The 12,735-nt window shown below is 35.0% G+C and overlaps 1 protein-coding gene and 1 long non-coding RNA gene across 5 annotated transcripts in view; one reads left to right on the forward strand and one right to left on the reverse strand.

Moving 5' to 3' along the window:
* The window catches only part of LRCH1 (leucine rich repeats and calponin homology domain containing 1), a 123,939-nt gene that overhangs the window by 73,501 nt on the left and 37,703 nt on the right, over positions 1 to 12,735 (forward strand). Inside the window, exons 7-14 of one of the 4 annotated variants that reach the window (XM_065678231.1) lie at positions 377 to 461; positions 4,383 to 4,488; positions 5,677 to 5,789; positions 7,427 to 7,494; positions 8,496 to 8,582; positions 10,509 to 10,598; positions 10,720 to 10,756; positions 11,445 to 11,558. In XM_065678231.1, the coding sequence (XP_065534303.1) occupies positions 377 to 461; positions 4,383 to 4,488; positions 5,677 to 5,789; positions 7,427 to 7,494; positions 8,496 to 8,582; positions 10,509 to 10,598; positions 10,720 to 10,756; positions 11,445 to 11,558 (700 nt within the window). The remainder of the gene's footprint in view (positions 1 to 376; positions 462 to 4,382; positions 4,489 to 5,676; positions 5,790 to 7,426; positions 7,495 to 8,495; positions 8,583 to 10,508; positions 10,599 to 10,719; positions 10,757 to 11,444; positions 11,559 to 12,735) is intronic. The other 3 variants (XM_065678232.1, XM_065678233.1, XM_065678234.1) reach the window with 3 other exon arrangements.
* The window catches only part of LOC136013814 (uncharacterized), a 30,979-nt gene continuing 24,586 nt past the window's right edge, over positions 6,343 to 12,735 (reverse strand). Inside the window, exons 2-4 of the long non-coding RNA XR_010612398.1 lie at positions 9,152 to 9,189; positions 8,948 to 9,064; positions 6,343 to 6,785 (exon numbers count right to left, since the gene is read on the reverse strand). This is a non-coding gene — a long non-coding RNA (uncharacterized LOC136013814). The remainder of the gene's footprint in view (positions 6,786 to 8,947; positions 9,065 to 9,151; positions 9,190 to 12,735) is intronic.

Consider the following 12,735-nt stretch of genomic DNA (forward strand, 5'->3'; position numbering starts at 1 on the left):
TTATATTAGTTGACTACAGTTTGAGTTCAGCTAGTTTAGTTGCTTATCACATGGCTAAATGACTTCAGCTGGACTCTTGAGCTACTTATGTAGCAACTAAGCATTTTTACTTAGTGTATAGACAAAAGCGAGCCTTATAGCAGATATCTGTGGTTTTTATTAATCCTGAGGCTAACCAGCCATTCCATCTCATCTATTTTCCTATCACCAGACTTCAGATTTGTAGTTTTTAACCATCCTGGGCTACTTCACCCTTTCCTATTAAGACTGGTTAGAATTTTGCTTTGTTTTAAATGAAACCAGGACAGAATTCTAACGGTAAATGCTATAATAGCTTTTTACTGATCTTTATTTATTTATTTTTGTTCACATCTAGCATTGATGACATCTATCCAAATAAAAAGGACTCAGATTCAGGTGTTGGTAGTGATAATGGTGATAAACGCTTGTCAGCAACAGAGGTAAGTTGCATCAATTTTGTGTTCAGCTGCCTTTCCCGTACCCTTATTTTGGCTATATTTGGGTAACAATGTGTTTGGCCATCAAAACTGCTGCAACCACATCCTTGGCATGAATTTCTTGCGAAGAAGTGGCTAAAGCAAAGATAAAAGGACACTTATGGTATTTTCGTGTGCGTGTGTCTGTGCGCTTTCTGGAGAGGGCAGTGAGATACTTGGTTTAAAATGGTCAACAATCTACCAACAGAGAAAATTCACGACAGTGTTCAGTTTATTTACATTATCTAGAGAATGAAGACCAAACTGGAATCCACATCTGCTGTTTCCAACAAAGTAGTAGATAGAGGTTACGCACCTGGCTTTTTCTCACATGTTTTCTCTCTGATGACTTTTTCCTGTTGCAAATTAACAGGAATTCAGCATGCCTAGCCCTGGTATGTTCTGTGATGTGATTATGAAGGTTTGTTGTAGTGTAGAAACTCCATAAAAGAATGAGCTTCTTGCTACTTAAAATAACTTTACACTGATTCTTTGGCGTTTCTCTCCTTTGAGGAAAATGAATTGTGTGGCTTTTGGAACAAATGTAGAAAGAATCAAGCTTAGAGACTGAATTTGTAGTTACCAAAAAGCAAATTAAAAATTATTCCACTTACACATTGATTGGTCTTTCAAATACAAAAGTGCTTAAAAAACAAACAAACCCCACAGGGATTTCCAAGCATTTGGCAAGTTTCTTACTAGATGGAAATGAAGTAGAATGATTTACAGGCAGACGTCTAATGCTTTCCCTCTAATTGTAGGAGTATGCAGTCCCTTCAGAGATGCTTACGAACTGTTTTGCCATTCTTACACTTCCTGAAGCTGAGTTAACTTGTTAATGAAACTGTTATTCCAGAACTTCCTCTTTAGCTATTAATAACATTTTTAGAAAATAGATCATCTTTCCTGTCATCAAAATGTAGCAATTGGAATGCTGCAAAAAACACTTTAAAGACAACCAACAGTGAACCAGTAAATTTTTACTAGCACAAAGATTTTCTTATATGAGAACTATTTGCTTATTCCATCCTGCCTGACTACTGCTCTACTATTAAGGAGAAAATAGCTGCTGAGATCAGTAATCCTAAATGTATTTAGTAGTAAATTCAGCACTCAACTTCTGATGTGACTTTTAGTAACCATGTTACACATGAGAATTGTGCAAGAAATATTAACATGTTGTGAATAAGGATTCACATACATTGTTCGTTACAGTCAGAAGTCTACATTTTTGAACACTAGATAAATATTAAATTATCAGACATGAAGTAATCATTATTTTTGGACCTTTTTTTTTTTTTTTATAAAGACATCAGGAACTGAAGGCATCTGGAGAGACGTTAAAGCAGTTTCCAGTGCCTAAAGGGCACTGAACTCTGGAGAGGGAAGTTTTGCAAGGGCACATAGCGATAGGACAAGGGAGAATGGTTTTGAACTGAAAGAGGAGAGATTTAGATATTAGATATTAGGAGGCTCTCTACTGTGCAGGTGGTGAGACACTGAATTCTGGTTGCCCTGTGAAGCTGTGGATGTCTCATCCCTAGCAGTATTCAAGGGCCAGGTTGGGTGGGCTTTGAGCAACCTGGTCTCTAGTAGAAGGTGTCTCTGCCCATGGCAGGGAGTTCAAACTAGATGAGCTTTAAGGTCCCTTCCAACCCAAGCCATTCTGTCGATTCTGTGAGATTATAGTTTAGTCTGAAGGACAGTGGCTGTTGGGTTTCAGCTCTTTCACAGAAACTACAATGTCATTTTGCATTTGTGTAACTTATGAACAGGAATTTAAGTGACTCACTTGTTTAAATGCTACTGTATTTTTTATGAAGCTTGCTAATTAGCTTGGGTCCATACACATAGGATGTAGTACTTGAAGAAATTAACAATTTGTGTGTTCTTGACTGGCTTGTTGGTAGGGTCATTACAGGGTCAATTCTTCAGAGCTGTAGTCATCTTGGGCATTTCAAGTCAAAGATACCATGTTGTGGTGTTGTTAAATTGATCATGGCAACTTGAAGGCAAACTCTGCTTTAAAGTAGTGTACCTTATTTTCAGATACAGTGTAGCATTTTGATTCATTTTCCACCACCGTTTGGGCTTTTCTTTTTTTTTTTTTTTTTCCCGCTTAAAATTCATTAAAACAAGAGGGTACTTGTTAAAATCCAGGCGTCCCTGTGTTATTACCCATGAGAGTGACGCGTCAGAACCAGCAACAATTTATATGAAAATTCTTTGAAAATGCATCATCTGAATTCATTGTTGGAATAATGTTAAGTATTTTTGATTCTTGTATGTCTGTTTCCTTCTGTTGCTAGCTGAAAAAAATTAAACTCTGAACGAAAGATGTGAGATACAGAGTTTCACCTGTGAAGGAGCAATAGTTTCATATTATCATGGGCTGCTTTGGATAGTTTCTGTTTCATAGTATACTGGCAGGAAACACCTGGAAAATCCATTTCAGAATTCTGTAGACCCTGAAAGTAAGAAATAGCCTGTTGAAAATATGATTTTCTGTTTCCAAATTGAATGGCCAATGGCTTTTTTTTACACCAGCATTCCAAAATGTTTTCTGAAAAACTGTGTGTTACTCTGCTGAGAAAAAAAATATCCTGCCAGTTTTAGTATTCAGAACTTGTAATAATGTGTGTAAGAACATTTTACTGTACTATTTTCTAATGATAGTTGCAACATTAACAAGACATGACTCTTTGATCTAGACTAACCAAATTTAGTGCTTAAATGTCACGTGAGATACAGCCTTGAAAGAGAAGAAACTTCAATGTAACCTTGGCTGTCTGGGTGGATTTATACCGTGATACTGTGCATGTGTCTCCCCTCTTCCCCCCACCTTTTTTTTTTTAAGCTGTTTGATTGTCATTATTTCAGGTCTAAAAGAACTACTGATTTTTGTGCTTAGAATACTTGGAGTGGGGTGGGTTTTTTTTGGGGGGGGGCGTGGTTTTGGTTTTGTTTTGGTTTTTTTTTGTTTGAGGTATTAGTTTATTTCATTTTAAAATAAAATTGATTTTAAAAAGTATGTTAAAATTGACAAATAAGAACAGTTATTACTCAATGTTAGTTCACTTCATTATAAAGCTTTATAATTTTGATAAGTATTTGTCAAAAATACTTGAATATCCTTTTGAATTATGTATCTTTAAGCAGAATACAGCCAGTGAATTCATAGAATTAATAATATGCAGATTATTCATAAAGAGGAAAATATATGGTGGTCCACATTTACAAAATGTGTGAAGTCCAGGGTAGTCTTGGCAAATAGGAATAACCACATGTATCTGGGTACAGTTTTTTAAAAGCAAAGATTTGCTCTGTCCTTTCTTATAAACCTTAACTTCACGATTTAAAAAAATTCTTTCTCTGTGGAATATGAACATATAAAGGTAGGAAGAATGGCATAATTCTACTAGAAGCTAGCCTACAAATGTAATCTTGCTTCCTTTTGGCATTAAATTAAAAAGCTGCATGGCAAAGTAGGGGAGAAGAATTTTGGAGGGAAAGAAAAAAAGGCTGTGGTACAAGGCTCAGTTTGTCTAGAGACATTGATCTCTAGAAGGAGCCTCTATTTTCAGTGGTCCCAGGAAAGCACACAGAGAGCTGCACAGTGCAGCCATACCACTGCAAGGAGAGAACTAGTGCAGTGAAGAAAAGAGAAAATGAGGATAGGTAAATTGCTCTGTTTTGCAAACCTGTTGTGAGGGGATATATTCAGCAAGGCTACAGCTTTCTACAACAGGATTTTGTCATGTTAGGTGCTCTGGTATCCTCTCCTCTATTAGTTTGTCACTCTTTTAGTGAGCACTCTTACTAATATGTACATTTTTATCCCTCTTGATTTGAGCTGAAACCGTTGTTTCTCTTATTTCTCTTTAGCCATCTGATGAAGACACTATCAGCTTTAATGTGCCAATGTCGGACATTGTGGAAGAAGATCATGTTGTAAAGGAAGATTCAAGTCACCATGTTAACTCAAGAAAAGGTTGGAATGTAAAGAAAATGGAAATTAAATACAAAGAAATTCTGTCAATAATTCCGTGTATAAGACTGTAAATTCAGTTGCGAAAATCATAGCCTAACTGGCATCAATCTCTCAGGAGTCTACAAACATTATCTTTGAATTAAATCTGTTTTATTCCCTGATATTTTCCTTTGGAAGTTTCAGTGTTTAATTTTGCACTGGATAAATGCCTTATTAAATTGATTTTTGTTGCTGATATCCTAGTTGAACAACAGGTATTTTCACTACCCTATGTATTTAAATTTTTTATAATAAACGCCTACCTACCCAAAAGGCTTTGATCATGTATATACAGTAATGTAAAATAGCACAAAAAAGCGTGCTGCTTAGGCCATTTTTAACCATACTGAATCAAGGTCCTTATAGTAATTTTCCATAGCAATTCCAATGAACATATTGCACCTTGTCTCCAGAGTTAAGTTCTGGTTCTAACTGGGGAAGAAAGTGAGAGTTGATTTAAACCATGCTTCCCAAACAGTAGTATCAATGTGTAATAACTTATCAAATGGTAACTCAGTTTCTGAGTTAGCAATGTATAAAAGTGGAGTCTATTTCTGTAGCTGGACTTAATACAAAGTGAAATAGTAAGAACATTACATCCTACAGTGTTTGTTAGCAAGCTGGAGAAGGTAAGTTATAGGATGAGACTACTTAAAACAGGAGAAAATTCCTACTGCCTCATACTCCTGCAAATAAGAGTATGGTATCGGCTGTAAAGGTTCTGAATCATTTTGAGTTCTGCAAAGAAACTCTTTGCTTGTTACAGCATTGCAACTGAAATTGCATTAAACTGCAAGGAACTGGCTGACACATCTGAATGTATTGTAACACTATGCAGCTGTCCAGCTGTGTCCTTGCACCACTGCTGGCAAGACATGCTTGATGTAGTTCAAAACTGACTCCATCAATGCTGGTTGTGGTGCTTCTGATCTATAACTGTATGATCGCAGGGTATTGATTTATTACAAGTTTGAAATGAGTTAACATCACTTGGTAAAATGCAAAGATATTAACTTGTTTGGAGTTTTTAATATGCTTTGAATTTAGACTTTGATTGGTTTTGAGTTCTGTTACTTAGTACACTTAAATTATGTTGAGTAACAAATGCTGAGCTGAACTAGAAATAATTCTATCTTTTTTTATTGTTAGTGGAATTCCATCAAGTATCTTCTCACTTGATTATCAGTGATAAGTCAAGAGAAATAGAAGACCAGTTTGATGAATCAGATACTCTTACTACTGAATTTATGAGTTACATTAAGGCAAGTTTATTACAATTTTATTATTATAAAATTTTATTATAATTATGTAATAACTATATTATGTATATGCTTTATAGTTGCCTGCCTCTTTATTCTCACTTCATCATCTGATTTTCAGTAGTCCATCATTTGAAGACTAGTCTCTTGGGAATGTCCTCTATAATAATAAGATAATTGCATCCAAAATGTGTTGCAGACACTGGTTCCTTAAAATACAAGTTACTATATTGAATTTCAGTATAAGGGTATTGACAGAGTGAGCAGTTTAATTTCTTTAGATTTTGATATCTTCTTTAACATTATGATGGTTGATATCAGCAACTTATGACTTTAACAGGTAGTACATCCATTTTATTCTGAGGGTTTTGAACTTGGATCATTTTCCTTCTTGTGCAGATTTCCAAGTCTGTTGTGTTCTTTGGTATACATTAAGTCATATAATAGAATATCTTTTGGGACAGTGGAGGGGGTCTTCTGGAATTGAAATTCTGGTTAACCAAACCATACATAAAATCAGTACAATGTACAGTGCAGAAGAGGAGCTTAGGTTTAGAGGAGTTTGTAGTTTTTCAAATGCTAGTCTTAATTTATATGGCTTTATCTTGTCTACATAGTTATGCCCAGAAACTGAGGATCACCTTCTACAATAAGTGCTGTGTTTTTGTCATCTTGTATGTGCCCTTCTTGGGGGAAAAAAATCAGATACTTCATTCCTCTAAGGAGAAGAAAAAGAAAAAGTAATGGCTTTATTCATTCTACTGAGGATTTGCACTGGAAAATGAGCCATCTTTGGGGAACGCTAGAGAAGCCAGAACACTCTTCAGTGACACATGTAGCAGGGCTGGATAGCAGGGTGATGTGACTGATGCGACAAACACATGACTCAAAAGAGCTTCTCTGTTTTCTGCTGATTGTTCTCTGCTAGTACAAATGCACATCCATTTAGAGACCTTCTGTCTTTACTGACAGCTGAACTACTTCAGTGTTCCTGTGTATCTGAGATGAGAGAGAAAATAAAATTACAAAACAGCAAAAGGAAGCATTAGAGAGTCACTTTTTCTGAAAAGTGGCACTTCATAGTCATAATTAGTTAGGACATTTTCAACTCGTATGTCTATATAACTGGTTGATTAATATGAATTCTTGCATGCATAGTTGTTTAAAAAACCCTGGCAAACATGACTGTTAAAATTGTCAGGTAGGAATGCAGTTAATTATGGGTGAAGTACGTAATTGCTACTGTTTGCATATTTGGAATTTCTTCGCTCTGTAAACAAATTTGGATCTGGTAGGAGGAGACTCAGGGTCGTGCTTAATTGAAGCATTGTTTGCATACACCAGAAAGCCATAAATAAAATCTGGGACATAGAATAAAGAATTCTCATGCTGCTTGACTTATTTTACTGTTAAAGGAGAATAAGGGCTATTGACCTCAATAAAATCTGAGCAGCGAATAGCAAATTTTGTAATCAGTATCTTAAAAGAGGTAGGGAGAGGAGTGGAGCAGAATTGTTGAATTGCTTCAACTAGCCACCCTAAACTGTTACATAAATTAGGTCAGTGCTGAATCTGAAAGCAATATTTATCTGCCTACTTAATTGCAAAGTTCAGTTCTCAATATCACTGTCTACTTGCAGAGTAGAGCAGCAGAGTGTGATGAATTGTTGAGAATAGAAGAGGACACACAATGGCACACAGACGATATGTAAGTATATTTTATGTGTCTATAAGTAATTAGCTATGTTATGTGCAAAGAATTGGCATTTTCTTCTCAATTGATAACTTTGTAGACTTGGAGGAATGATAGAAGTCCAGCCTTGCACTTCATGTGTGCTTGATGTTTTACACATTATTGCTGAATAGAGTGGATGTTATGCTAAAACTAATTAATTTGTATGCACCAGTAATGTTGTAATATTTTTACCTATGTAGAAACACGTTTTTTGAGGAGGTATTTAAATATTTGGTCTGTTAATAGCTTTGGTAAAAGACGATTATAATGTTTTCTTCTTTTTTAAAAAATTTAAGTGTAAAAAAATCCCTCAGTTGTCCCTCTTATTTTGTCATAATTTAACCCTAAAGCAATCGTTAATTTACAGACATTAATTCAGGAGCAGAGCAACTGCACATCAGTTGCTGAGGCTTGTGCGTAAGAAAATGGGATTTAATATGACAGTGTGCTGTGAAGTTGTCACTCATCAGGATGGTGGAGCCCTATATGGTTTAAAAATGAAAACTGAAGGAAGGGAAGAGTCAGTCCTTTCTGAAAGAGCCTTATTGGCAGAACTAACAGGAGATTTATAAGAATTATAGATCTTGAAAAGCAAAAGAAAGCATGCTGGTCCATTAAAAGAATCATTGTATTTAGTAATTACGTTAAAACAACTCACACAGTGAGTGCAGTTAAGAGTCAAATATTGGTTCAGTATCTTCAATTTTAGAAGTCAGTCTGTTTAATTGAACGCTGAATGTTATGTAAGTTCGCATTATGTATGTATTAGGTTGGGGGGCTTTGTTAAAGACAAGGTGCTGGGGAGGTTTTTCAGGAGAAACTGCATAAATTCAGCACATACTGGTGTGCAGAGAGGCTGTTTTTCCCATTTATATTGTTTGCACGCCACTTTGAAGATACAAAGTGAAATTTAGGCTACCCTTGATAATTGCTGTTGTACCTCTTTTCTTGAATGCTTTTGCTTTCTGTTATAGAATAAGTTTATCAGAAGAACAAACTATTGATATAGCAATGATAGAGCAACTAAGAGAAGCAGTAGATTTATTACAAGATCCCAACAGGTATGCTTACAATAGCTGATGTATTAATGTAATGTATTTAAAACCTTTGTGAATGAATTTAGAGTTCTTATTTAACCAATAATTGAAAAGTTCTCTGGAGTTATGAAGTGCTTTGTTAGCACACCAGTGTTTTTCAGGAGGTGTTTAGATAGTTAAGAAGGAAACTTGCGTTTTCTCTCTAGAATGCAGTGAGTACCTAGACATGATTCCCAGTAAATTAAAAAGGATTTCAGGTATGAAAGAAACCTAAATTTTGAGGTGGAGACACCTGTTAGCCATTCATCTTGTGTATGCTACTGTGATTTTCTGAAGTTTTGTCTCAAATTGTCATGTTTCTTCTAGGGATTATACACTCCTCTACTTACTCATGTTTGGTTTATTTTTTGGGAATGGAGAAGGTCTTTTGGCCCAGCTTCATCCCAGCTCAGTGGAGGACATAAAGGAGGTGCCTGAATTAGTGGTGGAGTTTCTGTAGTCTCTCTCTGAAATCAAAAAGAGGAAGAGGCAGCTAGAGAAAATTATTTAGATTTTCCCTGACTACAGAAGGCGAGTTTTTTTAATTTAGGTACCTGTTTTAAGTGGTTGAAGTCAAGGGATATGACTGGATCTGTGAATAAATAAAGGAATAACTATTTAATGGAAAACAAATGCTTGTCTTACTGAAAGAGACTGAAAGGGGTGGTGTAGGTAGTTCTGGCCAGATGCTTGCTATTGCTTTTCTTTGTGTAATTACCTTCAGAAACTGATTCAGTTAGTTTCGAAACTTTTTTCTTCATTACTTCTATGAGATAGCTGGTTTACAGCTTCATTTCTTGGAAGGCTGAAAACCTCCTTGTCACTTCCAATCTTAAATATCCTTGTATCTCCTTCCTTCCTTCTCTGCATTATCTTGTGACTACGCTGTTCTTTAGTTTAAATGCCTATTTTGATACAACTTTACCACCTAGCAGACCTTTGTACTTTTGAGGACAGAAATTCACTCCTGTTGGCATTTCTAGAGAAACAACCATCTGGCTTTATTTTGTATCATATACAGAATACTTAAATTCTTGACACTTACACCAAATACTTGAATCACAAGTATTTTTGCTTAATAAAAATCATACAAATTATGAAAGCTTTTTAATTCCTGTGGTTTCTGTGAGATAATATTCCATTGCTTCTGCACCTCATATGAAGTTTATTACTTGCTAACCTTACAGATTTTATCATTTTGCTTTTGCCAGGTATTGCCGCAAAATTTTCCACATATTTAGTTTTTCTTAATAAAATACAGAAAATTAGTCTTTCTCCATGCATATTCAGATGTGCTTTCATTAGTAACACTATAGTAAATTCAAAATGTGTCTTTTAGAAATGGCTGATCATGTCATGCATGTCTCTATTGTTCTACACAAACAGCATTTGGTTCTGGAAAGCAAAAATATTTCAGACTCAACCTCTTTCAGTATTTTCAGATGTTTGCTTCATATTCCTATATTCCCGTTCTTATATTCACTGCTTTCTTTCAGGTCATTGTCAGTTGTGAATTTATTGTTGTACTGCTTAATTTTCATCCACTATAATTAAATTTGAATATCTAACTAGGGCTGGGGCTTCTGTTTGAACACGGGGTTCTAGAGGTTATAGAAATCTACAGTATTCTAGATAATGGCGTCGTTGTTGGCAATAAACAGGTCCTTTTGATATACAAGCCATTGCTCAGGATGACATTTTGCAGATGAAAGCATTACTGTTGCTTTGATTCAACTGGTGACAGTGAAGCTTCAGGAGGCATTTCAAAAAGTTCTTGGGAGATAACACTGAGCAGGTTAAAACCATGGCTATGAAAGTATTTTATATATCCATTTGTTTGAAATTAAATACTGAGCAAAGTGGTTACCAAAGATATACCCCAGTGCAATGTTTCTATTTCAAACCTTGCAGATTAAGCATGGATATTTCAGAGAGCAGTGATGTGAATCTGTATCCCATGGAACCAGCAACAGCTTTAGAATTTCAGGAATCTACAGTAAAGTGTGTTTATCTACCTTTTTTTTTTTTTTATTTTTAATTGAGAAATTATTTGTTAGATTCATCATATTAAATTTTCTACATAATGAATTACATATTTGCATATGTTTATCTTTATACATAGCGGTCAAATGCAGATGGAGATGTCTTCCCTTGGTCAGGTACGTTAATGAGTGTATTATAACAAAATATTGGGGGGGAAGATGCGAAATAAGCCAACAGTTTTAACTGTTATTAATCTGCAAAGTAGGGAAGGAAAAGGTTTAGTAGGCTAGAGGACAAAACTGATTCTTCTTTAATGTATTTATGGATTTTTTTTATAGGTGTATGTATAACATTTTTCTAGGTTTGTCAGTTGCTTTTTTATCTCAGTGAGTTTTTTAATCTCCCTGTGTGCAAATTTCAATGTAAGCCAGTTCATTGCTCAGCTATGTGTGCTTGTCTACCATCCCACTCCACTATCTCCCTCTTCTGGTGCAGGAAAACAGTGCGTTCATTAAAGGTAACCACAACATATTTTGTAAACTGAAAATTAGTGTTTTGCCGGAACATTGTCACTATAGTTATAGAGAGTATAGAAAGTATGATTTGGAGTTTTACACTGTGATATATACTACTTATCATTTGATCTGTAACCTGGCTGGTAAGCAGGTGTTCTTTGTGTATTGCTTTGTTTAGATTTATGTTATCTAACTGTTAGCACTGGAACTGCAAGTATATAGTGCCTGCTTACTTTGTTTGCTTTTTATCACTGTATTTGTAAGAAATACTTCTGAGGCAATGTTATGCAAAAAAGGGTATAGTTCTATTTCCGGTGATGCACCGTCTAAAGAGCCATTTATCTTACAGAGAGAAAATGTTGAAGAGGAACTAGAATTTCAGAGAAGGAGGGAGTTGATTATGGAGAAAGCAAAGTCTGAAGTGAGACCTTGTGAACAGGCTGAAAAATGGTCATTGAGTCAGGTATGGAGGTGTCTAGATGCAATAAATGTGGAAACATTTCAAAAGGATCATTGCATTCTGTCTATTTGTGTGTGGAGACAATAGTGAGGTTAGGTTTTAGTGGTGGGGTTTGGGGGTTTTTTGTTTGTTTGTTTGTTTGATTTGGTTTGGTTTTTTTTTTGTTTTGTTTTTTTGCCTTATCATGGATCTCAACATTTGGCTATAAATGGGAAGTTGATTAAGACCAATCTCTTGGGTCAAAAAACTGATATAATGAAATTAATAAGACATGGAAGACTCTTTCCTTCTGATAAAAACTATAGTAGATGCAGTGATTGCATTTCCCTGCAAAAAATAGGGCACCTCAAGGTTAGATTTTCCATAAAATAAAACACCTGATTCATCATCCCATTCACCCTGGATACTCTTGTAACTATATATACTGCTATGTTGTTGTTAACAGCAGCAGTATTTTTAAAGTGTTTAATATTACAAACAGCTGATATATAGGTTGAGATTACAGTTTTAAAGTTTCAAAAAAAATTTAAGTTTTGTGTACCTTGGAATGATCTAGAAATAAAGGAACTATGAAAAAATTACTTTAAATATTTGGTGCATATGTTATTACTTCAGAACTTGATTGTATAGGGATTTTTGTGACTGTTCTTGCGAGAAGATTCTGAGAACAAAATTACATAATGTTCTTTCTGTATGGTAGTGCCTTAATACGTTCTACCTTATCCAGACATAGATTGAATTTGATGCTTTTCAAATATTATTATGTAATCATCATTACTATCAAATATTCCCATGATATCCTCGTGATTTTGTTAGTCTGAATGTATCTTTGTTTTTTCTTTAAGATACAAAATAAAAAAAAAATTGAGTTGGTTTATCTTTGTTATATCATTGTATGCTGGGGCTGCTACACTTTGTGGAACAGCTCTTACTGCATTACTGAGATTAACACATAAGGCTAATCCGGTATCAGAATATGTGTGGTCTCTGCATTTCGTTTAACAAGGACTCTGCTAATTCATTTTTTAAGAATTTCTTGAAAGGAAGAAATAAATCCTATTAAACACTTGTAGAGATCCTGATCTGGATTGTATTGTGTAAGTGGAATCACTAGGCATGTTCCAAGAAATGGGAACTGCTCTTGCAAGAGCAAGTTTTTAATAATGCTACATTTTATGTA

The sequence above is a fragment of the Lathamus discolor genome, chromosome 4 (assembly GCF_037157495.1).
Source record: "Lathamus discolor isolate bLatDis1 chromosome 4, bLatDis1.hap1, whole genome shotgun sequence".
Taxonomy (NCBI): Eukaryota; Metazoa; Chordata; class Aves; order Psittaciformes; family Psittacidae; genus Lathamus; species Lathamus discolor.